This window comes from Patagioenas fasciata, chromosome 1 (genome assembly GCF_037038585.1).
Source record: "Patagioenas fasciata isolate bPatFas1 chromosome 1, bPatFas1.hap1, whole genome shotgun sequence".
Lineage (NCBI taxonomy): Eukaryota > Metazoa > Chordata > Aves > Columbiformes > Columbidae > Patagioenas > Patagioenas fasciata.
This window is the reverse complement of record NC_092520.1, coordinates 108,053,504-108,080,589: the sequence shown is the minus strand read 5'-3', so window position 1 is coordinate 108,080,589 and position 27,086 is coordinate 108,053,504. Positions and strand designations below refer to the sequence as shown.

The 27,086-nt window shown below is 41.9% G+C and overlaps 1 protein-coding gene across 5 annotated transcripts in view; it reads right to left on the bottom strand.

Annotated features, from left to right (window-relative positions):
- The window catches only part of SH3KBP1 (SH3 domain containing kinase binding protein 1), a 229,127-nt gene extending 204,721 nt beyond the window's left edge, over positions 1-24,406 (bottom strand). For 3 of the 5 annotated variants that reach the window (XM_071812459.1, XM_065858188.2, XM_071812475.1), the window contains exon 1: positions 24,265-24,406. In XM_071812459.1, coding sequence (XP_071668560.1) covers positions 24,265-24,268 — 4 coding nt within the window. In that variant the 5' untranslated portion in view covers positions 24,269-24,406. Of the gene's footprint in view, positions 1-23,631; positions 23,710-24,264 lie in introns of those variants that run through there. The other 2 variants (XM_071812482.1, XM_071812480.1) reach the window with 2 other exon arrangements.
- Positions 24,407-27,086: the final 2,680 nt, after the last annotated feature.

Below are 27,086 nucleotides of genomic sequence, written 5' to 3'. Positions count from 1 at the left end.
AGTTTTCTTATGTTTGAATGGATTTTCTTGTATTTCAATTCATGTCCATTGTCTCTTCTCCTTTCACAGAATCACAGAATCACAGAATTGGCTAGGTTGGAAAAGACCTCAGAGATCATCAAGTCCAACCCTTGGTCCAACTTCAGCCCATTTACTAGATCATGGCACTAAGAGCCATGTCCAATCTCAGTTTAAAAACCTCCAGGGACGGTGAGTCCACCACCTCCCTGGGCAGGCCATTCCAATGCCTGATCACTCTCTCCGTAAAGAACTTCTTCCTAATATCCAGCCTAAACTTCCCCTGGCAGAGTTTAAGCCCATGTCCCCTTGTCCTATTGCTAACTGCCTGGGAGAAGAGACCAGTTCCCACCTGGCTATAACTTCCCTTCAGGTAGTTATAGAGAGCCATGAGGTCACCTCTAAGCCTCCTCTTCTCCAGACTGAACAACCACAGCTCCCTCAGCCTCTCCCCATAGGTCATGTGCTCAAGTCCCTTCACCAGTCTTGTTGCTCTTCTCTGGACCCGCTCCAGCACCTCAATATCTTTCCTGGACTGAGGGGCCCAGAACTGAACACAATACTCCAGGTGTGGCCTCACCAATGCAGAGTACAGAGTACACTGTCTTTCACACCTGTACTGGTTTCAGCTGGGACAGAGGTAATTTTCTTCATAGCAGTTCACATAGTGGTTTCGGATTTGTGACTAAAACATTGTTGATAATACCCAGATGTTTTAGCTGTTGCTGAAGAATGCTTACACAGCCTCAAGGCCTTCTCCATTTCTCACACTGCTCAACAGCGAGTAGGCTGGGGGTACACAAAAAACTGGAACACAGACAGGACAGCTGACCCCAACTGACCAAAGGGATATTCCATACTGTGTGTGCTCTGCAATAAAAGCTGGTGGAAAGAAGGGAGTACATTTGGGGTTATGGCATTTGTCTTGCCAAGTCACTATTATGCGTCACGGAGCCCTGCTTTCCTGGAGATGGCTAAACCTCTGCCTGCTGATGGAGAGCAGAGTTCCTTCTTTCGCTTCGCTTGCATAAACAGCATTTGCTCTACTCTTTCAGCTGTCTTTATCTCAACCCAGGAGTATTCTCACCTTTACCCTTTCAATATGCTTCCCCATCCCTCTGTGGGGGAGTTAGCAAGCAGCTGTGTGGGGCTGAGCTGCCTACTAGTGTTAACCTGCAACAACATCCCTCTCCACATTCAACTCCAGGTGAGCTTTGGCTTTCCTAACCCCATCCCTGCATACAGAGACCTTCTCTCTATCTTTGTCCCAGGTCACTTCTCCCTGATTTCAGCTCCTGTCCTCTTTCTTTTTAGGTTTGATTTTTGTCAGGAGCTCCTTATTCATCCATGATGGCATCCTAACACCCCTGCTTGTTTTCCTGCTTATCAGGATGGATCACTATGGAGCTCAGAGGAAGTGATATCTGAACAACAACGAGTTCACCTGGATCCCTCTGTTCTCCACAACTGTCTCCAGTGGGATTCTTCCAAGCAGAGCCCTGAGCAGGCCAAAGTCTTCCCTCTTCAAGTCCAGGGTTGCAATCCTGCTTTCTGCTTTTTCCCCCTGTTCCTCTCTGGATCCTCAAACTTACCACCTCATGGTTAGTGTAGCCAAGTCTACCCTCAGCCTTCAGATCCACAAACAGTTCTTCCTTGTTTGCAAGTATGAGAACCAGCAGTCACCACACACCAGAAACCTCCTGGATTGCTCAAACCCAGGGCACAAAGTACTGTATCCCTCCAGTAGATATCAGGGTGGTTGAAAATCTTTCATGAGGGCCAAGTCCTGCCAACAAGAGCCTCATTCCAATGGTCTGAAGGCCTCATCAACTACTTCCTGGTTAGGTGGTTTGTAGAGACACCTACCACAACATTATCTACATTGGTCTGCCCACTACCCATAGCCCACACACTCTCAGGTGGTTCACCATGCATCCCACAGCAGAGCTCCATGCATTTCAGCTGCTCTGCTACAGAAAGAGCAACTCTCCCACCTTCCTAGCCAGTCTTACCCAAATAACCTGTATCTATCTATTGCAGCACTCCAGTCACGTGAGCTATCCCATCCTATCTTCATGATTCAAATGAAATCAGAACTCTGCAACTGCATGTAGACAAGTAATTCCTCTTCTTTGCACCCATACTGTATGCATGAGAGCACAGACATTTCAGAGAAGCAACCAGTCACGCTGATTTCCCAGAAAGAGTACAAGAGTTTTCTCCATAATTATGAAGGCAACTCCTTGCTTATACAGATATGCTTGGGAAGGGCCCCCTTCAGTCCTGTTTTGTTGATTACAGGGTCCCCACAGTCTGTGTCACTCCACACATTTTGTTTGCCAACCTGGTCCACCACTTCCTCCCAAGACTGTTGGTTATTCTCTCCTTCCCCCATCATTACTATTTTAAAGCTCTCCTCACCTGGTTGGTAAGGAAATGCTTTTGCTCCACTAAGTCAGGTGGATCCCATCTTTTCCAAGCAATCCTCAAAGAGGATCCCATGATCATTAAATTAGAATTCTTTTGCTGACAACACCTATGCAACCACAGGATCTGCCCAGACTTCCTCACACTCCTCCCTCTCACTGAAGGAATCAAGGAGAAAACCAGCCATGATGCCCCTGACCATCACCACAGAGCCATATAGTCACAACTGATATTTTCCAGGTTACTCCTGGCAATATCATCAAAGTCTACACAGCAGAGCAGCAGGGGGTAGTAGCCTGAGGGCCAGACAAACCTTGGCAGTCTTTCCACCATGTTCCAGATCCGAGTCCCTGGCAAGCAACAAGCCTCCCTAGATGACAGGGCAGGTCAGCAGATGGGAGTCTCCATTCCCCGCAACAGGGAATTTCCCTACTATTATCACTTGCCACTTTCTCCTGGTGCTCCTGCATGGCTCAGATTTAGCCAGCTTTGGTGTTTCACTGGTTGGAGCACTCAAATCCTTATCACCTACAAAAGCACTGAATCTGTTCTGTGATTGCAGACCTTGAGGCAAAGCAGAAGCCTTCCTGCTGGTGTCAGAAGTTATAAACTCCAGGTTTCCAGACTTGCCATTCTGGGAAACTCCATTCCCACTCCAACAGACACAGACTCTGCCCACCCTTCATGCAGGAAAGCTGGGGCTTCAGGTTCTTGAAGCCTCTGAAACGTGGAGAAGATCTGGAAAGCTCGACCCTCTAAGGTCAACCATCCAACCAATTTTTAAATCCACCTAGTTGCCCTGCAGCATTCCACCACAACTACTGAGCTATTCCACACCACCTTTGGTGGAGTTTCTGGATCCATTCTGTGGCAACTGCTACACGAACCACAGAATCTGTTGACTTTGAACTAACCATTCCAGTTAGAAAAAAAAAAATTTAAAATGGCATGTTTCTAAAATATTAACTAAAATCCATAAAAGTAGCATCAATACTATGCCACATATGCACCCTTTACCTCAGATAAACCAGTAAAGTTTGTTCAGAAGTTGTATTTACATAATATCTCTCCAAAGACTACTGGATTTAGGCAGAGGCACTAAGGTACACATACTACTTTAAGTCTCACAACAATGATAATTTAAAAAAAAAAATCAAATTAAAATCTCCAAAGAACACAACAGTATTCAGGCTCAAAAAAAATGCAAATTCAGACTATTTAGCAGGGTGTTTCCAATTTGGTTTAGCACCAGGAAAGATCTTTTGAGAGTAAGGCCATATGTCCTTCATTTCTAAGCAGCCTACTAGGATGCACTTGCTCTCAGGACTCACAGCTTATATACAGCTTTTTGTATGTGCCAAGTCATTTCTCCTCCCTACTTAAAAAGCTTTTAAATCCTATTCTTATTTTGCTGTGGATGCAATTACATATTGCTTCGCTTTGAGTTCTCTCTAAGCCATCTGGAGGTGGTAAGAGAGCTGTAAGGGGGAGATGGACATGGAGCAGAGATTCGGACTGGCTCCAACTACTGATTTTTCAAGCACTCCTCAACATTCAGACTGCAGCAAGACATACTGAAGGAAGGCAAACAACTCTGCCACTCTCCAAGTTCCCTGTTTTAAAACAGTTCTAGTACCTGTTGCTATGTTTGCAGTTTTCTCCTAAGAAGGCTGTAAAACTGACCTTATTCCTCATAGTTTCGTTTTCTTATTAGCTATGTTCACTCTCTTACGAAGAGAGACCAAAAAACACAAGAGGGTTCTTGAACTGACTCTACAGCTGCTTGGGTCAGCCGGAGGTACTGGAGTTATCTTCCTGGAGTTTATCTGCTTTGGACTAGTCCATATACAGACAGCTGCAGCTGTTCAACCACTTTGTTTTACTGGAAGTTTATTAAACAAACAAAAAACCCTTTACTGTGCAGGCTCTTCTCTGTCTTTACAATTTTCCACTTATTAAAAAAGCATATAAATATTTTTAAAAGCTGTCTCCTCTCAAAGAATTTGATTACTGTAACATAAGTGTGTGTAAGCTGTGAGAGACATGAGTCACCAAAAATGGACCACACAATCAAGATGTTTATAAACTCTTCAAAGAAAACCAAGAGCACAGTTCAGAATGAGGAACAAGAGCACACCTAACAAATGTGCAGATCGTGACAAACTGACGGGAAGGTACTTCTGAGATCACTCAAAATTCTCATTTATCACACTACTGAAGCTTGCAAGGCATATGACAAGCTAAAAGTGCTTCACAATTTATAGGTCCATGCAGTTGAAGTTTTTAAATCATGCTCATTTTCTTTATCACAGTAAACCCTACCACTTTCTCAAAACTGTGTTTTGAAAAATTCGTTCTGCTAGTCAAACTTAAATCTTCTTTGCTTCTTTTGAGAAACAAAATTGTCTTCATGGAAGCTAGATTGGTACGGGACACACCACCAATCCAGATACACTAAGAATAAAACAGATCTGAATTTTGCCCCACAGCTGCAAGTACAACCTATCTAATTCCTGAAGCACTGTGCTAGATTTCTGCTCAGGAACTGGACTAAAACAGGGTCCCAGTTTGCACAATGATTTATGATGTGAGAAAACACTCCGTGGACACTGAGCTCAAACTGATTTTATTTGTTAACCAACAAAGGCTGGTCTTAGGCCCAGCTCTGCCAAGGTAAACAGTTTGTTACATTAACAGCCAAAACCCAAGACCCTTTTAAGCCAAAAGCAAAATAAAATGGCAAAATTGGAGCAGACAGATCTGGCTTCTCTTTTTGGTGTATTTTTCTTCAAAATATTGTGCGTCATCATGCCTGAAATTCAAACCTGCCTCAGCTTGCAAACTCCAGCTATTAGATTCCTTCTGTTGGAAAAAAAGGTATTTTCCACGTCAGGAATGAAATCCAATATCAAAAGCAATTCAAGTTATTTTCATGTAAAAAGGGAATGTTCATTCCCATGCCAACACAATCAGCTATCCCTAACCTTATATTACCATCAATCCAAATTGTAACATAAAATCTCAAGAAACAGAATCAAAGCTAATTATTGCCAACGCTGCTGGAGACTGGCACAGTACAACTCATTACTGTAATGTCAGGGACAAAAGGTTTTTTTAATTTAATGCTTAGAGGTTTGGGTTTAAAATACAGAATTTTAAATGTTAATGCTGTGAATCAGGAACTAAAATGTAACCTCTCAGCTATATTTAAAATAAGCATATATAGAAAAAAAAATTGATTAAAAGTTTAACTATTCCCACTTTTCATGACCCAAATTAGTCTTACATACACACATTAAATGATTTTGTAGATAATTACAAACTTTTTTTCTATTGCTTAGTTTGTTTTCTTCCCACATTTGAAATTACAAGAAAAATCAAATATCTTAAAACTGATGTAGTCAGAATAAGTATTTCTTTAATAATGCCACCAATATTTGAAGACAGAAGTGTCTTGGTTTACGGTATTTTTCAATTATCGTACAGTGTCTTTCCAAGTAAGAAATGAAACAAGAAAAGAAACAGAGATTTGCTACTGTGCAACAAAAACTACATTATTAAATCAGCTTCTGGTGACATTCGAAGTGTGTAGGCACAATGGGAATGTTATGAACGTCTTTGGCACTATTCCACCCAAGTAACAGCATCCATATGGCAAAACCACCTTCTGCAGAGCACGGTTTGACACACAAATCCAGACCTTAAGACTAGTGTATGCAGTTAGACACAGCAGTCAAAGAGTGAAGAGCTTCTCTAGTGTAAGTCTTGCATTTTCACTTTTGTTAGTCACTCAGCTTCATGCGAATGATAAACACACATGTTGCACTGGCTTACCCAAAAAAACAGAACTGAAACTAGACAAACTACCTTCAAATACTCTACACTAAAGCTTTAAATTAAAGTTCAAATTACATTTCCTCAGAAGAGAGTGCAACAGAGCTTTTCTCTTTTGCATGAAGATAAGTGTTCAGAAGCAGCAAAGACTGACAGCGTGAACAAGCATCACGCAACAACCCTGCTCTCAGGTCACAGTACCTAAGCCTCTACAGGAGGGTCTCAGTGATGACAGCTGGCGTCATGTTCTCTACCGCCTACAGTAGATGGATCTATTATCAGAACCTACTAATCAGAAGTTGGAATGTGTTACCTTTCTGTTACACATTTCTCTTATAAAACAGTTACAAAGATTCATTTTGTAGCAAATACTTAACAGTTTATCAACATTTTCAATTATAAGTACATTTTATAATGGGTTAACAATCTGGCCATCACATTCCGTCTGCCTCAAAACTTGCTAGAAAAGGTCTTACTTCAAATGCACTGTTCTGTTTGAGAGACATAGGTACAAACTGGTGAACGTACTATGCTTTGAGTGCTTATGGGCATACTAAATAATTTAAAAAAAAAAAAAAAATCTGTGTTTTTGCTATACAACAGGTTGCAAGAAAACTTTTAGTAAAATATTAGAAGGTACCAGGCGGGGAAAAAATCAGTACCTTTTATTAGACCAAATGACAAAGCACAACTTACATTCTGAACTCAAATGAAAACAAACAAATGTACATTACATTCAATAGTGCTAGTTTCCTAACCTAGATCTGAAGGGTCAGAAGGCCTGCAAACCAAATATGACCCACAAGGCCATTGTCTTCAGGACTCTAGGAACACTGAGCAGCTGGCAGGCCAGTCACATGTGGGATGCTGTGGTACAAATATGCTTTGAGGGAGGAGGAGGAAGATAGATTCATATAGGGTCTGGCAGAATTTATTACAAATGGCACAGATCTGATGAAAGGGGAATGCAGTGGTGTAACCACTGAATGCCCATCTGGGGTTCCAAAAGTCCTTTCTATCCCAAACCACCACAGCTATTGCAGGCATTAGCTATAACATCTTTATGATGATTATAACTAAATGGTTGTTAGCATCTGTGAAGAAGAGTTCAGATGTGGCTCTTCTACCAGAGAACAAAATAATCTGTAAAGAGTCACCTTTCTCAGTGTTATTACACTTTATAACTTTAGATGAAGGAGCCACTGAATAGCCCTTTGAGACATTGTTCTACCAAAATGGAAATGCCCTTTGCCACATGCTACCTCTGAAAAGCACACCAAAACCACTAACATTACCATTCAAATGTAGATTGCAACTGGGATTTTTAAGAAAGCTTGGGCTCTCAGTTTTGTAGCACATCTGTGGCAGAAAAAATAACTTAAACATTTTTTATCTGCTTGACTGCAAGCAATTATCAAAGAACCATAACTTCATGGAAAAAGTAATTCCAATTTTGTACATTTTTAACACTTTTTCTTTTGCAACATTTGGTATCAGAAATAATACTCTTTTCTAAAAGTATCTGCAAGGATTCATCTTCATGAAAAAGAAAAGATTAAGAGGGAGGAAAAGACAATACCAGAAGGAAAACATGTACTACTCAATCTTCAAGAGGTTGAATCCATGCTACAAGATAAAAAGCAACTCCTCTGCTAAGACAACAGCTTTCAGTTTACATTATATTTTCCTGTTTCCCCTTTGAAAACAATGGGGGGGAGCTAAAGGTCATAGTCCTAGAATAGCATCTTCACTGAATCACACCATCCAAGAGCAGAACAGTCACAGAAAGGGCCACCTAAGTCATGCTGTACATAGATCTTTTTATGCTATAGTCCCAGCCTGCTCCCACAGGCCACAAATGCTCTTCACCCAGACTGCACATTCACTGGAAACGTAGTAGGTAGCCATGGAGCACTTAGGACAGACGGGAAGCATTTCAGAGGAAGCACCTTTGTGTGCAATTCCCATGTACACACACAGGCACAGAAGCAAAGGAGCTGTGCAGAGGAACCCAACCAAAACCTAACTTGGAGTAAACAGTGGGCACTTGGCCTAAGGCTGTCCTGACGTGACTCTTCTCTGGGCAGCAGCAGAGCTGAAGCCACTCCAGCTGACGTAACACCTGAGCTGTCCTCCAGAAAAAGAGGAGACTAGTTTTCTCTTTTCCAAAGAGGGAACCGCATGCTTGGTTGCAGCTCTTGAAAAAAAAACCACAAGCACCAAGTTATTCTAGTGGAATTTACCCAGCAGGACAAGCAATACTTTATATTCCACCTAAGACATTTGGTATGATCACAATTCATCAAAAAATTCTCCCATTTACAGTTAGGTAAATAAAGAACAACAATAAGTCAGTGTGTTCATATTTCTGTACAAAGATAAGGTGTTCCAATATAAAACATGAATCTCATAGCAATTTTGTGGTAAACAACTTCAGGCAGGTACTTCTAATAAATATTATTAATTTGTTCAGCTGTTCTTAGGCCTACCACAGTAGTTGCCTCTCACTGAATCTATTATACCACACTCATACTTCTGATACAAACTTATTAAACAATATGCCATAGCACATCTGATCATCAGAGATGTTCATGCACACACAACTATGGAGTAAGCAAGGAAATATAAGATTGTTGTGGTAGTTCTAAATGGCAGCAGTTACATCTGTGTTCTCAAAGGCTCCCTTATATATCACTGTGGATCCAACAATACATGTCAGATTTTATGGGCCAAGTCTCCTTAACCCTTTTGAAAGAGTGTGATTGCACAGATGATCTTTGGCATTCATGCGGCTGGCAGTCTGGGAAGCACTTTTATCCCACTAATCAATTCATCTTCTCCTGTAGTGCAAAGTGGTCCTTCTGCCTTCGACAACAAACTGCTAGAATCAGACTATTGCTACTGAAAATAGATTAATTTTACTGTAATTCACTGGTTCTATCAACCAGAGTACTTCTCATCTACAGCAGATGATCCCAGTATACAGTGTTCACAAACAAGCTTACTTTTGATTCACACTGTCATCAAGTTTGTAGATGATGCACATTGCATTAACCTGTAACTGAAACAATAGAGTGCCTCACACGGGCAAAACTGTCTTGAGAGTTAGTTCACTTGTTTTAATACTGTTCTTCCCCTCAGACACTAATGCCCAGAACAAGCCATCCAGAAGAAATAGAAGACATGAGATTTGGAGGGAAACATTTAGTATCGTAATATTAACATGAGTTCCTGCTTCCTCCAGTATCCATTAAAATAATTCAAAGTTCTGAAAGGTATAAAGGATTATAGGCATTGCTGGGACAAACAGGAAAGGAGAAGAAGATTGTAACTCAAGCTATGCAACCAAAGACAAATAATTCCTATTTGACAAACTATCTATTCATAAAAACTTGTTAGTAATGCTACTCTTGTGGTTTCTAAATCACATTTTCAGACAACTGAGAAGCTATGAAGGATATTAGTTACTTCTTCAGAACAAAAAGGAGAAAGATTACTTACAGCTACAACTATATACAAAATTACTCTTTGGTTAAACTCATGAGAATTGCTACCAAATGGATGTATCAACATAAAGAGGAAGCAGGACAGAAAAGCTGATGCCATGAAAATTACTGCTGTTTAAGATTACTCAGACGTACTAGTCCAGTGTAACTGCCACGTGATTCTAGTTCCAAAGTTGCTTTGATAATATTTGTAGATGCTGACAGATACGCACTGAGGTGAAAGGTCAAATAAACAAAAAATGTGGAAAGCAAGGTAACAATTACCTTTTCACTGGCATAATGTAGCATTATTTAACTCCCAGGAACATGAGAAGAGGTTTTGGTCAACAATTTATTCACAGTCTTCACATTGTGTACTCTGTAGCATTTAATTGCTAAAGCTTCAGAGCTTCTAGAACAGTAACATTCACCTAGTCTCACTGAAATCAGAGTAGAAGCGCAAGAGTAATTACGAATATGATCTCAGACAAGCTTGGCAGATTTCACTATAGATGCCTAAACTGTTACTATCACCACCCATCTTTGCCAAAAGTAGCAATCCTTTCACACAGGAGGAGGATGGGGAGAACACGACGTACTCTTCTTCATCTTAGCCACATTTACTTGAAGTACTAATAAAGATGGGTTTACATTAAGCAACTAGACTGCAAAGTGGTACACAGATATATCCTGTTGTGGTGTTCCTCCTGTTGGAAGTGGCAATTTCTGCAAGAAGAGATTGCTGGCGGCAACAGCTTGATATAGTCAAAATCCTTGGACGGTGTTACAGACCTTTGCTATTTAATGTCAGCTGCAGATAAACACGGTGTCTTAAAATACTTTCAAATCTATGTCATTCTCTCTCAGTTTCATGGAATTCTATCATTTTTAAGACAGCAGTTGCAAAATATTTACCCCATTTGCAGCTCTTCATGATTTGACCTGTCAAATGTTAAGATCAGAAACCAGTGCGATGTTTTTACTGATGCATTATAAAATGTCACTAAGAGATGTGCTGTACAACAGTGAGAACCTGGACTTGATATAGAAAAGAAATAATCAGACTTTTTTGTTTTGTTTTTCTTCTAACCCTCTTCTACATAAATTCAAGCATTTCAACCTTCAAAGCTTCACAGTCAGAGGAAGATCAGGCCCAGTATGGAACTCCTCAGCAGTTTCATAATTTATAATCCAAATGAAAGGACACTTACTACTGTGCTTCCACATACAACAGATTGTAGGGCTTTATAGAAGCTGTAAAAGCTATGTGTGTGCTGGGACTCACAGCTCTAAGTACAACAGCTCAGACCACAGGTAATTTGCAGTTCACCACTATGGTCCAATACAAGACTTACATGCCATCATTAAACCATCTCCATTAACATCTAGATCATACAGAAAAATAGCCAAAAACCACTTAAGGTGCTCAACAAACCCTTAACTTGCTCAATTATGTGAGCAACAGCAGAAGATAGGATAGGAGCATTTGAAGGAAGGAGATATTCGATTAAAATAATACCTTTACCACCCCCCAATATAATATTTTTTCTTGATTAATAATGAAGTCTCATAACTCTGCTGCTCACAATTCTTAGCAACTTGTATTTTTACTTCAGGTTCTTTTATTCTCCTTCAAACTATGCTAAGAGCAATAGTGCTGGGAAAAAAAATGCCATTTTAGAAACAGAAATTACTGCATACAAAGATTTGCAAGTTCCAGAAAACTCTTGGGCAAATAAACTTAACTATCGTATCAGATAACATGTGTTGACTCCATGCATTAAAAAGCTTTCAAATTTCAATTCTAGAATTCAGGGCGCAATTCTGGAGAAATAAGTTTTAGATGATAACTTTAATGCCTCTGTTTTCTCAGCTCAAATCAGTTTCTGCAGGTAATTTCTTCTGCATGTCACAATAAACAGAACTCACAAACTAACATACTTTTTGTTGCTCTTATGAATAAAAATGTTCCCATATCACAGACATCTGCTTTTCTGTTCTTTCATGGTGATTTTCAAAATCCCATGTGTCAGTTATAGGCCTGGGCAAGGAAGTACTTCCATTAACATATTTTATTTTAATTTTCTCTTAGAGAAATTCTCTGGATTTTGAACAAGGCAAAGCCTTTCAAAAAGCAAGAGGTTATGCTGCAAGAAGACACAGCTCTTCTAGAAGTTATCTCTGGTAGCGGGTTAAAAAACTCAGGAAGTCTCCTCCACCTGAACACTCACTTCCAAGAGAACATCTTCAATGCTTACAGCTGAAATAAATCTCCAAACAAGGGGATAGTACACAGAGCTCCTCCTTAGAAGAATAATCCTGAAAGCAAAGACTGATGCAAGCCAAACAAGTACATCTGAAAGCTTGTCACAAACTTTCATTGGGAGCAAGAACAGCTTGTGACCTGATGACCACATTACTCCAATAAGGAATTTGAGCGAATGAGTGCTGGTTGAATGACAATGCTCAGCAGAGCTGCATATGGAATGAAAGCACAAACAAAAGACAGCATTTAGAGAGCCTATTGGCACATTGAAGCTGCAGGGAGAATGGGGAGGAAGCAGCAGGATGGAGCTCTATGGAATCCAAGTAAACATAAACAGAGGCAATGAACCCTATTGTTTTATAAGCAATTATTGTTCTAAAGACCTCCTCCTCCCATCTACCCCTAGTTATCAACACTGGTACTGTCTGGAACAGAACAAGGCGTGTGGACAAGGAAGAAACAATAAGGCAGATTCTACTCGAGATGAGTAGAACCACCTTGAATACTGGCACCGAATCTTTCTGTGGCATCCAGGAGGCAGTGTTCGGGCTAAAACCATGCAGCCAAGAGAACTAGAAAGGACAGAAATAGTGCTGTCACTGCATGTTATCTACCTTGACCACTTCTTCTAAGGCCAAACAGAAAGATCTACTTCTCCTTCATCTAAGAAAAAGGTTCCTGGGCTCCATCCATTTGAAAAATCTTCTAATGACCTTCCCTGGTTTACAACGATCCAAGCTCTTGGAGCCAAGGAAGTCAGAAGTCAAAACTAATCCTACATTCCAGAGGGTCTAGAGATGCAAAGAGCATTTCTTGCATTTAAGATCTCTGCCTTGAACAGCTACATTTACATCATCTCTTTGGTTTTGGTTCTTGAGAGAGACACCGACAGACTTCAACAGACGGGAACTGAAATACTACTTAAAATAGCAACATCCTGCTTTTAAGTTCTCCAAACTAAAAAAACATTGGAACTTCAGCATTTGGCTTTGCCGACTTCCACAACCTGTTTTTCTCCACACACAAAAGGCACCACTCTTCCATCAGAAAACATCAGAAAGGTGGCTGGGAAAACACAATGTGCAACACACAGCTCAGCATTTATCTTCCAAGGTACCAATTCCAACTCTGAAAAACTCAGTGAACTAAAGCAATAGTCTCTGAAAGACAGCCAGACCCTCCCCTTCCTGACACGGTACTTACAGGAAACCAGATGAAGGTTTGTTGTTTCCCTATTTCTGAAGCAAAATTCATAAAGAACTACCCACAGTTTTGCTGTATTCCACACCAGGATTCTGTAAATGTTTGCATCTTAATATAGGGAGTTTTGAGGCTGTGTAAGTGAGGTATACAGAAAACTTTTCTAAAAAGAGAAGTAGTGCACTTGAAAGATAGATGAAAGAGAAGGAAAGATGAATCTGAAGGAAGTCGGTATGAAAAGAAGACATGATACACAAAACCCACCACTAACCCAAATTAACAACAAAACACAATTTACAAGGGGAAAGAAGCATTTCTATAAGCAACAGGAAGAAGAGCAACTGCTTTCTGACAGAATGCAGTGAAGGAACAAGAAACACACAGGAATAAACAAGACTGTTTTCTGCATAAACATGAACCAACTATCAAATATGTTATGGAGGAATACGTATTAATAGATCTCACAACTCCAGAACCAGTGCAGACAACTTTGAATTGTCAGACCATGGTTCATAATGAACTAGATGGCATCTTATCTCAATCTGCTATGAACCAGTCAGATAATTGACATGTCAGCTTGTCAAAAACACTATTTATAGGTGCATCTCACAGAAAAATTGTAGTCTCTAAAATAAGTAGCATGCTTAATGCAAATCAAAGTGAGCAATTCTGAAAGGAAGTATGAGGCGACAGCACAAAGACCATTCAAGCTGATCTCAATGGTCAAGGTAAAACTCAGGAATGTATTTCAACTCTTTTTAAATGCAGCTAAATAAAGGTATTTTATTAAATGACAAGCAGATACAAAGGACTTTAATATGAAAAGTTTCAAATAATATAACTATCTTCCCATTTTAGAAGCAAGAATTGGACGGAAGAGGAAACAGCAGCTGTCCAGACAGAGGAACATTAAAAACAATTGTAACCAATGTTGACAGCAACAGTAGCAATAAGATTTCTCTCCCAGTTGAAAGGCTGTTTCTTGAAACAGAAAGAGTCGATCTTACTTGTACAAATGAGTTGGCTGTTCGAAGGTGCATTTCTTTTCATCACACATATCCAGTTCAAGCCTTCAGCTGCACTCAGTCAAGCAAGGAAGAAGTCATAGAAGGAGCTTCTTGGTGCTGTATTAAAACCTTCCATCAGTAATAGAAGTTAACTAAACGAGGTTAACTATGCTCAGAAATCCCTTTATTAAATATGGGTTACCTCTACAAAGTTGGAGCAGTTTTATACAGTTAGCTAAACTTGGCTCACTATAACCAACAAGACTCATTGACTGCTACAAAAAGAAAGAAGCAACTGAGAAGCTGGTCAAATGTATAAGCTAACCAGTTAAAATCCAACAAAATCCACCAAAAAATTTAGGTCTGTGTCACCTGAAAAATTAACTGTGTTGTTAAAGTTACTAACAAAAATAGCTACAAAGAACACATTTCCAATATTAAGAATATAGCTATTAACAGTGAAATCAAGATCAAAAATAATCTAGTATCAGACTAAAATTAATGACTGAACTAGTTAAATTATCAGCTCAATGCAGCAAATGGCTTAGAATCTTAAAATTAATGTTACCCATTTCATCAAACAAAAACAGAACAAAAGCAAAGAAGTGTATCAAAATCATTCAAATTCACTAGTTGGAGCTGGTTTAAACCATTTGACTTCAATATCAAGATATTTAAGTCTGAACCAACTCCAGATTTCAAGATTGCACAGTGATTTACTTTTTCTTTCCCACAAGCAATATAAAATAAAGATATTTAAAAAAAAAAAAAGTTTGAAAGCTACCAAGCCAGTAGTCTCAATGTCTATCGGCAGCTTGATGCTTCCTTGAACAAAAATTTAAACAGAAGAATAAAGAGTGGCTCATGACATTGAGGAAAAAGATCTTTAATATCACAAGGGCTCACAAATTTGCAGACATCTTTTGTACTCTTCTGGAACTGGAATTTATATTTCCATTATATTAGTGAAGTTCTACACATCGCTTGCTACCAGGTCAGCCTTCACAAGGTGCAATTTTCCTAGTTAGCAGGACCATACCCTGCCTGGAAGTACTGATGCTAACTCTCAGCTATTCAGAAATATCCACTGTCACAAACTGCTTGATCATGTACTCAAGGCAAGGCTTCCAAGCTTAATCTTGATTAGCGGCCTTTCCTCTCTGCACCCATTTCTCCTTCCCTTCCCTTCGCCCAGTCATTGATGATGGGAACAAAGTTAGGTTCTTCTAGGGTCTGGGTTTTTTTTGTATGAGTTGTTTGAGGAGTTTGGGCTGGTTTGTGTGTGTTGGGTTGTGTTTTTTTTTTGTTTGTTTTCTGCTTTTGTTTGTGGGTTTGTTTTGGTTTTTGTTTTTGTTTTTTTTTTTGGGGGGGTATGGGGCATTGCTTGTTTGTTTTAAACAGATAGTTTAAGCAGAAAGCTTGGTATTTGTATTCAACAAACACTGCAGTTCTGCAGTCTTGCTGAAATACAGTACCCAGACTACTTCATAGGAAATTAGGATGGTCTTTTCTAGAGTGAAAGACCTTGATATGATATTTTTCCATAAAGCTGTTGATGACAATAAGGACACATTCATAAGAAATGGCTGACAAAAAAGAAAAGTATCAAGGTAAGCAATCTTTGTCCATAAAACATTCAGATACTGTTTATAAATAAACTTCACCACTCTTCCAAAGCTAAAACACTTTTTAATAAACACTTCAAATTTGACGGCAAAAAGTTTTTTAAACCTTGTCATAATGAGACCTGAAAATACAGGCATCTTTTTCTGGATGCACTTCAGAATTTCTGGTGTGCCCTTTTACAATGGGAAGCAGACAGAAGAGCATTAAACAGTTTAATATGAGCTCGGTGAGATCTCACAGAAAGAACAGCAGGAATGAGAAAAACACTGAAAAATTAAGCTGAGGTCTTGCTGCTTGCCAGCTTTATACCTGCCACAAGGATAGCGAATTTTCAATGCTGCACAAGCCTATCACAGAAAAAAAATCCATTCTGCCAAGTTACCAGAGTATTAAAAACGTTTCTTGCCAGTGGTAAAGAGGAAGCAGAAACCACAGATAGAGGACATATTCTATTTAAACCTGAGATGAGAATTCTCAAAGAATGGTTTTACATTTGGCTCAAAAATGAAAAGTTCTGCTTGTGTTCATTTATACTCTAATGCTTCTGCTATGTTTAACTGAAGTCTAGCTAGGTGGAAAGACAGGGCTACATACAAAGCAAGTCAGGTTGACACTGGTAGTCAATAAAGCATGGGATAGCACCAGCAGTTGCACTGACATTCAAGAACTTCTTCCCACAAAAACAAACCAAAACAAACAGGAAAACACCCTGAAGTAACTTGTGTGTGTGTTTGTTTTGAGACCTCATTATCAATAACAAGCACCAACACGTTGCTTTGTAAATTAACAAGCAAGATCCTGGAAACTGCAAATACAAGACAGAACATGTCATCGGGATTTCTGTTCTGATGAGGGTTTTTGTGATAGTTTTGGATGGTTTTCTTCGAAGGTAGGTCACATAAATTCTCTTGTGGGACACAGTACACCTAATTTGCAAATATGAGCAGCATGACCATTGAAAGATGATTAAGTATTGATAGATCATTGAATGGTTTGGGTCAGAAGAGACTTTTAAAGATCACCTACTCCAACCTTACTGCCGTGGGATCAAGTTGGACCTTGACTTGCAACACATGCAACAAATCTATACTGACATTTTTTGTAAAAGCTTTAGTTCCCTGGGGAGCTGTGCACCAGTGATGACTTTGGTCTTTAAATAAATGAACAGATTTACACTGTTTTTGGCATGAGCTGGTTTCAATCACAGTATCACAGTATGCTTGGGACCTCAAAAGATCATCTAGTCCAATGCTCCTGCTGGAGCAGGAACACCTAGGTGAGGTCACACAGGAATGTGTCCAGGTGGGTTTTGAATGTCTCCAGAGAAGGAGACTCCACAACCTCCCTGGGCAGCCTGTTCCAGTGCTCCGTCACCCTCACTGAGAAGTTTTTTCTCAAATTTAAGTGGAACCTCTTGTGTTCCAGCTTGATCCCATTACCCCTTGTCCTATCATTGTTTGCCACTGAGAAGAGTCTGGCTCCATCCTTGTGGCACTCACCCTTTATATATTTATAAACATTAATAAGGTCACCCCTCAGTCTCCTCTTCTCCAAACGAAAGAGACCCAGCTCCCTCAGCCTTTCTTCATAAGGGAGGTGCTCCACTCCCTTAATCATCTGAAGTGTTTTAGCTGCACAGTACAAAAGAGTGAGAAGGAGAAAAGGAGAGGAACGTTCTCCTCCTCTACAATACTTTTAACAAAATTTAAAGGTAGAGCTCAAAAGGCATCTCTTTACACCTACCCTTATAGATAATTTAGAGGTTAGGGATATTTTCCTCATATAACTGCTCAGCTTTCTACACCACATTATCCTTGTCACTAAAGAGAATTGTCTAAACACAGACATCATTTCTGATCGACAACTCTTCACCCTGAAAGAGAATGAATTCTCAGCGACAGCCCCATTGGAATACAAACTGCTACAAGAATGAGAACAAATACATCCTTTCCATCCTTTCCACCACTCAGCATCCAGGATGCTCCTTTCTCTAAGCTGAAGTTATGCTTATGTTAGGAACAAAGCATAGCTAAGACATTGCAACAGTCATCTCATCACACAGTTTTTAAGTGGACATTACCACTGCATTCTCAAGAGTTGGTTTCTACTGATGCTTCTCAATTACCAATAATAAAGAGGGAAAAAAGTCAACTTCATTTGCTAATACAATCCATGACAACTGAACTGCATTATTGCATATTCTCTCACACATAGAGACTTTAAGCTTTTATTATGTTTCCTCTCTGTGTGAAGTAAACTGTCAGCAATTACTTTTACATTAACTGAATTAGTGAATCTTGATACTCACCTCCTCTCTTGTTCCTCTCCCCCAAATATAATTTTTCATCATTCCATCGCATGCAGAACATAGATATGCCCTACAGCTACTTCCTGTTCTTGCATCCTGGGAAAACATCCACTCCCTGGTCTTGGTTTTTGTAGTCTGTGATTTTAGAAAAACACAGATAGGAACCATACAAAATCCATCATTGTTTTTTTATGAGCTTGCTCTATATCAGCAGTATCAGAGCAAAACAACAGATACCATCTCTGTGGCTGTTTTCTCTCCTTTGATCCCATCAGGGCTAACCTGCTTTCAGCACTTCAATGACCTCTAACATTTCAGCCCTGAAATTTCAGCTGCTCATTTCACATTACCAAGTACTCTTTTTTCTCCTCTTAACAACATATGCACCTCTTCCTCTTCAAGCAGGGAAGGAGTCAACGCATTATCTACAAGGTCAATGCTGATCTGCTACATTAATTCTGGTGCACTGCTGGTAGAATGATTACCAGCAGTATTCTCAAAAAAAAAAAAAAAAGAAAAAAAAAACACCAAAACCACACCACAAACAAACCACCAACCTCTAACATCTAATGAATAGCAATTACAAAAGAAGTAATCTGAATAATATTACAAATACATTGTATATATTGCATTCGTAACAGCTTACATAGAAATACCTATGCACTCAGAATTAAAGTCAAAATAAAGCTGCTTCTCAATAAAGTGTTTTTATTATTACATATACTTCCTTAAATCGCAGCAGAAAAAAAACCTGTTCTAGCAGCTCAACCATAACTTTCTACATATGAATCTTTGATTAGCACAAAAAAGAGCAAGAATTCTGTTGTTTTAAGAAACGATCTATTTAAAATATTCTCTATCACAATTTCTGATCTAAAAGCAACAGTTAATATAAAAAAAATTAAAAACAACTACAACGGAGACACTGAGAAAAGAAGAGCTACTTGAAAGGGGCAAGCAGAAGAGATACCCACACACAAAAAAGACTATGCGATCAGAAATTATTTCCATAATCTTTTACATATATACACATATTCATATATTTTCTATTACTTGATTTCATATTCCTACCTTGATCCATTTAGAAGGCAACTCTGACAACCTTTTATGACAGAAATGTCAATATCTCTTATTTCTAAGAGAAAAAAGCTTTGTGCCAGCTATTTTAAATAAAATTGTATATAGGTTACTGAAAATATTTTATCACAGTTTATGAAAACTCCACTTGAACTCAGACCATGAAGACATTCATGAGCTGTATAAATGTGGTCTCCAAACAACTGGAAATATGATCCCTAACAGCTTCAATATAACTGCCTTGTTGTGAGAAACAAACCTACCAACGACAACAGAAAATTTAAAATGAGTAACACCCCATAGGAGGCGGAGTTTAAAGACTTTCTACAGGTTGGGGAAGAGTTTTACACAACATTTCATATACAAATCCACTTTACAGCTGCTTAAACCTTATTCAAAAAAAAAAAAAAAAAGAAATAAAATCATGCTACTCATCTTTCTTATGATGTTTCCTATTCAGCTGAAACTGTTCAACTATTTTCAAGGATGACAAGAATGACACAGGCTATTCCTATTTAAAACCATCTTACAGCTATTTTGCTGAAAAGCTCAAAAATCTCCACCATTTTGGAGAGCGAACTTAAAACTCACCAAAGAGCAGTCAAGAACCACAAACACGCCTCCCACCTTCCATGTGCAATTTACACAATTTCTGCTAAGCTCAAGGCTCATAAATGCTTTATTCTACCTAGGGCTGCAGAGTTGTTAGCCTTTATCAGCTGAACCCCACAGGCCTTCTGTTGCAGTGAGCACTCTCCAACACAACCCACTCCACAGGGCCAAAGAGAAGTTTTGATGTAAGGGCAGCTCTTGTTTGCTGGAGGTCAGCATGGCCCCACACACAGGAAATGCACTCCGAGTGCTCCCTCTGTTGATGCTTTGATAAGACAGAGGGAGAAAGGGGAAGGGCAAGTCTTGAGACACATAAAGAGGAGGAGAGAGACGGAAAAAAGATAAAATGCTAAGGGTTTATGAGGGAAGCAGGGTAGAATTTGAGGGCAAGGGATAGAGGAAAATTTGGAAAAGGGAAAAACGAGAATTAAGAAAGGGGTAAAAACAGGAAAAAGGGATTGTAACTGGTACAGAACAATCAGACTCTCATGCAGATTCAAGTTTTTTGATTACATTATATCTTGGTGTAACATTCCTTTGGTGCACACAAACTAGCTGTGGTACTTCACAGCGAACTGTCTTTCTCAACCACTAATGTAAAACCATGTGGACAATAGTTGTCTGTCGGTATTAGTAATCTAACTGGTTCAAAAGGCACAAGACTCCTAACCGTGGTGACGGCAGAGGTGATCAATGTGATTTCATGTAAACAAAAGCAACCTGTCCTCTCCTTTCTCAACAAAAAAGCTTTAACAATGCCTTGAAAATACTAAGATAAAAAAACTGATGACAGAAGTGTTTGTTTATAACCTGGTATTTACAAACACCATGATGAAGGCTTCAACTGTTTACAGAATCACAGAACAGTTGGGGTTGGAAGGGACCTCTGGAGATCATCTAGTCCAACTCACCTGCTAAAGCAGGTTCACCTAGAGCAGATCACACAGGAAGGCATCGAGACGGGTTCTGAATGTCTCCAGAGAAGGAGACTCCACAACCTCTCTGGGCAGCCTGTTCCAGTGCTCTGGCACCCTCAAAGTAAAGAAGTTTCTCCTCATACTCAGACGGAACCTCCTGTGCTTCAGTCTGTGCCTGTTGCCCCTCATCCTGTCACTGGGCATCATGAAAAGAGTCTGGTGCCATTCTCTTGACACCCACCTTTGAGATATTTATAAGCATTGATGAGATCCCCTCTCAGCCTTCTCTGCTCCAGGCTGAACAGACCCAGCTCTCTCAGTCTCTCCTCATAAGAAAGGTGCTCTAGGCCCCTAATAATCTTCATAGGCCACTGCTGGACCCCGTTCAGTAATTCCTTGTCCTTCTTAAACTGGGGAGCCCAGGACTGAATGCAGTACTTTCACAGCCGTATTACTACGTAGGATCTCCACCCCATTTAATGCACCAGTCTGTGCTCTGAAGATGATCAGACTGCAGAGCAGAAAAAGGGATCTTCCATCATCTGCAGAAGTTGGAAGTTGTGTCTCAACTAACAGAAGGAGTTGCACATCACCAGTTGTTTTGTGATGATGGTAGTTAAACACTGGTTTCTAGAATCAGATTTGTACTCTTGGCATTTTCCAAACTTGGTAAGCTGTACACTTCAAACCTGTCTTCCCCCAAGTAGCTACCATACATTGTTCTTACTTTGTTTTCTAGACCTCCAACTTCAAGAGGACAGTCTGATGTGTGGGTACGCAAAGATCTTGCAAATGAGGCTGAAGAGTTCTCTAACCATATGCAATTCTAAGTGTTCATGAAACAAAACAAACCCAAAACAACAACACGCAAACAATCACACACACACAAATCCCCACAGAACACCACCTCTTCATTTCTCAGACATTAAGACTGAGCTTGTTCCACTGAATTCCAATTACCTTTAAGGTTTTTGCCTTACCTGATTTTTATGTTTAAAGAACTACGATGTTGTTCCACTCAACTCTCCTGACAAGTCCATTCCAAGTGTAAATTAATTAACTTTAAGATAGTCTAGCTATAATGTCATAGAAGAGCTCATAAAACATCAATAAAGCTGCATTTGTTGTAAGGTTTGCCTTATGTGCTGTAAAAAAATCTTGGGGCCATATGTTGAACTTTACTATACATGCATGTGTAACATACACACATATATACAAGCATAGGCTTGAACTAATAACAGTATGCAGTGCCATAGAGGAAACATAAATGGTTAAAATAGAAGGCATACAAGTAATTTAAAAATAAAACACTGGGAATCCTAACAGTGTAGTACACATAAAGAATTGACCTATTCTTTTCTGCATCTAAAATATCTTTCAAAAATGATAACATTAAAATGTTTTTAATAAAGCTGTTTTCATCTGATGCCTCCTAGAAAGATTTTGCTTTCATACTACTCGTACCTGCACTTCCTTGCATAATTTTTCTTTTTTGTTTTTAAACTACAAGGATCACTTACCATTTAAAGATATGAACAACAATGAAAGCATATCTACCCTCCCTCCACTCTCATTTTGCAAAGAAAAGTCTGACTGAATTACAGTGATTTGGGAATGTCATTATCCAAATGAGGTTTAAAGATGCCAGATGTGTACAATCATGGCCAGCCGAGGGGAGGGAAGAGTGGGTAAAAGGAAAAAGTATGGACTTCACTGCTAAGTTACAGTATTCAAAAACCTCTCTCGAGCTGTCAATGCAAGTTACATCACTGTTCTTTTATCACTTTACTCAATCTTTTGTATCATGAAGCTAAAAAAAAAAAGCTAATGTTTGGACTACAGGTTAAGCAGAAATCAGAAAGGCCTTGCTGTATTGCAATAAAGTTAATAAGAAATAAATATACTGAGAGGACAAGAAAACAAAAATATTAAAAAAACTATTTCCTGCGACATGCCCTACTGAAGACAGACACTCAGCAGTTATAAACCCTACACCTCATTACCACACTGTGTTTAAAATCTTATCTGTCGCTACAGAAGACAGAAGTTGAAAGCTGCATTAACCAGCAGCCAAACTGACCCTAACAGAGTCTTCTACAACACACCCAATTAAATGTGGCGGTCTGGGATGCTGGCCTGCTGTCAGCAGCAGAGTTCACCCCGATCGATACTGCTGAATGAGCTGCATAGGGATAAACGCATTTCAGCCTGAACTGGAGGACTAACTGAAAGTCAATAGTGAAAAGCTAGTGTTTAATCTTGTAACATACAGGTAGAGCAGCTGATACCATTAGCTCTGACAGCACCCCACAAACTAATCTCTCAAAGAACAAAGGGATGATTTCTTTTTTCCCCACTACATTCCCAACGTCACCGTGTTACAACAGGTAAAATAGTGTAAAATGTCTGCCCACATAACACATTATATTTAGTCGTTTCAGTGACACTGCTCTCATGTTCCCCCACAGTCCAAGAGCGTTTCCGCTACCGTGAGCAAAACGGGCAACTGGGGACCTGAGGACACCTAAAAGCCAGTGTTTTGGAGCACCGTTTGACACTGCCTTCAGACGCCGGCCGGTGGGGTACACCTAGGGCTGCCTATCAACAGCTGGCGGCTTCTTTTGTTCCCTCTAACGCGTCATTTTCCACCGGGCACCGTGCTGGGCAGAGGGAGCCGCGGGGCAGCGCCGCTCCAGGAGCGCATCGCGCAGCCAGCCCGCGCCTGGCACCGCCGCCTCGCCCCGCATAATGGCACGATTCATGCCCCCGTCCTCCCGTTGCCCACGCCTCCCTCGCCCCACAGGTTAGCGGGGGCTGCCCACTCTGGGCCGGGCAGCCAGGTGCAGCGTCTTACCGAAGTCCGCGGGAGCCACCTCACGGACAGCGGCTGCCGATCGCAACCACCCTCCGCGCAACGCTTCCAACGACCCTCCGCGCAACGGCCCCAACAGCCGCCCCCTCGCGGCGGGGCGGTACGGCACGGCCCCACGGGCCGCCCAGCGCCGTCCCACAGCTGTCCCCGCCGGCAGCCCCTCGGCCGGAGGAGCGCGACCTGCGCGCCCGGGGCGGGGGTTCTCCCCTCTCTCCGCCCGGCCCGGCGCCACCACACCCCAAGCTGCCCGGGGGTGGTTTGTGGCCGGCGGCAAGGCGGCGAAGCCGGCCAGCCGGTGCACGGGAGGGCTTGTAACCCTGTCAGCCCGCTCGGGATCAGCCACCGCGGCAGCCCCGAGGGGCGCCCGGCCCTCGCCCCGCCGCCGTAAACCCCGACCTCCTCCGCCTGTCACATGAAAACAATTACTGACTCGACCGGGGGAGGGGAAGAGAAGTTAAAAGCCATGAGACGGAGGAGCGGAGGCCGGTGGTGGCCAGCTCCTGGCCCGGCGCCCCTAGCCCTCCGTCGCGGCAGCGGCACGCACCCCACCCGCCGGGCGAGAGCCCCAGCCAGACCTCCAGCACCGCCAACTCCGAGCCGGTGTCCTGAACTCACCCATTTATGTCGAGCTGGGCTTTGCCTGCCGGCGAAAACACGCTGAAAGTTTGAGGCGGCTGACCACGGCGAAGGGGGCGAGAGACAGCCCGAGCCGCCGCCACGGGAAGAAGAGGCTGCTGACAGAGCCGCTCCCTCCTCCGGCGGCCGCCGCTCTCAGCACCCGCTGCAGCCGAGCTGCATTCTGCGTCCTGCTAGCAGTACCTCGGCTTCGCTCAGCGTACGTATTGTATGTGTTTAAAAAAAAAAAAAAAAAAAAAAGAGAAAAATCAGGCGAGAGAAGGGGCTCAGCCTTCAGCTCCTGACAACCACCTGGGTCCCCGTTGCCGCCGGGCAGAGCAGCCCGGGAGAAAGCGCGGCCGAGCCCGGGTGCCAGAGGCGCCTGCTGCGGAGCCGCGGGGGTGCGCGCCTTCCCCCGCCGGCCGGTATGTGGGGCAGGGCGAGGGTGCGAGGAGCAGCTGGGTCTCCCCGCCGGGCGCTCCCGCGGCTGCTGCTGCTGCCGGAGCGATCGGCGCGGCTCGGCGCTGCGGGAAGTGTCGCGAGACTGCGCCAGAGCCGCTGCGCCGCCTCGGGCCGCCGGGAGCGACGGCGAGGCAAGGAGGGCGGGGAGGAAGGGGAGAAGGGAGGAAGGAAGCGGAGCGGCGGTCCTCAGCCGGGTGAGAGTCGGGACACAGGGGTGCCGCGGCGCCCCGGGCCCGCCTCGCCCGGCGGCTTTCCCAGCGTCAGCGGGGCCGCGGGTAGGAGAGGGGAAGGGGCTCGCCTCCTTTCGGTGGTGGGAAAGGAGGGAGGGCGCTCTGGGCTTCGCACACCCTCTGTGGGAGCGGGCGGCCGCTCCCCCACGGCGGTATGGGCGGGTAGCTCAGGTTCCTGCCAGCCACCTTCCCCGTCCGCGCCCGCCCCCCGGGAGCAGTGACCTGCTGCGGGCCCTACCCGCTCCTGCCCCCGGGGACACTGGGCAGCGCAGCGGCTGCTCCGCGGGTGCCCCTCGTTGCGCCACGGCTCCCCCCGGCCTGGCCGTGAGGAAGGGGATGGCGGGGGTGGGGGGGCGAAGGGTAGGGCCGCCTGGGCCGCTCCTGGGGGAAGCTGACACACTCGCCCCCCCGCAACCCTTCACAGGCTCTGGAGGCCTGGGGAGAAGGAAAAAACGTAAGAACGACGAAAATAGCGTCGTCTGGGGTAGGGGTGGTGGTTCATAAAACACACGGATGAGCAGCTGATGGTTCTTTTCAGGTATTGCAGAAACATGGGAAATACACACTACAATAAAACCGGGGGGGGGGGGGGGGGGGAAGTAACGTTTCTGGAGAGAAAAGCACCTAATGAGGCCAGGGAGCCTTCTTCACAGCCAAGTCTTCTCAGAGGTAGAGACTGCTGGGAAAAAGTTAAAAAGAAAAGCAGCCAACACCACCACAGTATGCTAGCAGCAACGTTAAAAACGCCATACTCTACTATAAGAGGTATAGGTAACATCAAGGCCAGGTTGGATGAGGCTTTGAGGAACCTGGTCTAGTAGAATGCATCCCTGCTGCTGGCAGGAATTCTAATGATTTTACAGTACAAATACCTTGAATATCAGTGACAGATTCAGCAAAAAAGCCTGTTCTACCCTCTGGTAGGTAGTTTTTGTACAAAGACAGAAAATTGCCAATAACATAAAGGAAAAGGTTTTTGTACTTCTTCCCCTACTCCCACACAGTCTGTTTTGAAAAAAAAGTTTGAGGTTAGAGATGCATAAAATAATAGAAGTATTTCCAGGTAGCACCTGGCTTCTTGGCTATGAAAATCCACATTTCTGATACTGTGATATTGGTGAACTGAGAGAAAAGTAGGGGAGTTTAACCAATGAGAGGCTTAAGTATTTAGACAGAATTCCTAGTTCTTAAATTTAAGAAAACTTCAACCACGGCTATGAAAACTTTTAAGTTACTTATTTAGGTGCAATAGCAGCACTGGGATATTAGGACTAATGTCATTTGTCTTTTCTAATTCTAATTTTTTGCAAAAAAAAATTATTTGACAACAAAACCTTCAGAGAAACTCATTTTTTTAAAGTGTTTTTAAATATAACTAAAAACATAAGTTCAACAATGAAAAGGAATACAATGTGAATTGGCTGGATGTAGGTGTAGACAGCCTCCAGTTCAGCATTTCACTGAAAAGTCAGACTTGAACCACCTCAGTATTGTTTTCAGGAAAACTGGAACACCAAGGCACAAACCACTGACAGTTCCAAGACTGCAGAGAGGAGGGAAAAAAAAAAAAAAAAACAAAACACACACAAACACACACACACAAACAAGCACATTTGCACATTTTATCTTCACACATACACATACACATCTTTGAGCCAGTCATGTGCTACCAGAAAGCCAACATTCACTCATTTATACACATCTTAATAAAACAAGGTGGGTTTCCGTTATCCACAATTCCTTATTACAAAAGGCAGTTGACCTCTATTACCTGAAAAAAATCACCAGACTAAGAAGTAGCAACTTTTACATAGGCATTACAACAAACTAGCTGAAACCATCAAGTCAATCAGAACAAAATGTCAAACTAAGCAGAATCAATGCAACCAGGTTTAAGAAGACATATCTGTCATTAGCATGGTAATTTTATATGAAGTTTGGCTTTCCAATGCTCCAGCTGTGTAGTTGGAGGTGGAACAAATTGTGTAACTCAATTTAGCTTTGTACATACCAATAGCACTGCTTTCTATTAGAACTCTTCAAGGCTGGTAGAAGAAGTAGTAAGGAATAATACAAAGTAGTCATAAGTCAGCGTTACAATGCTTAGGAGAAAACTATTTAGATGGCTGG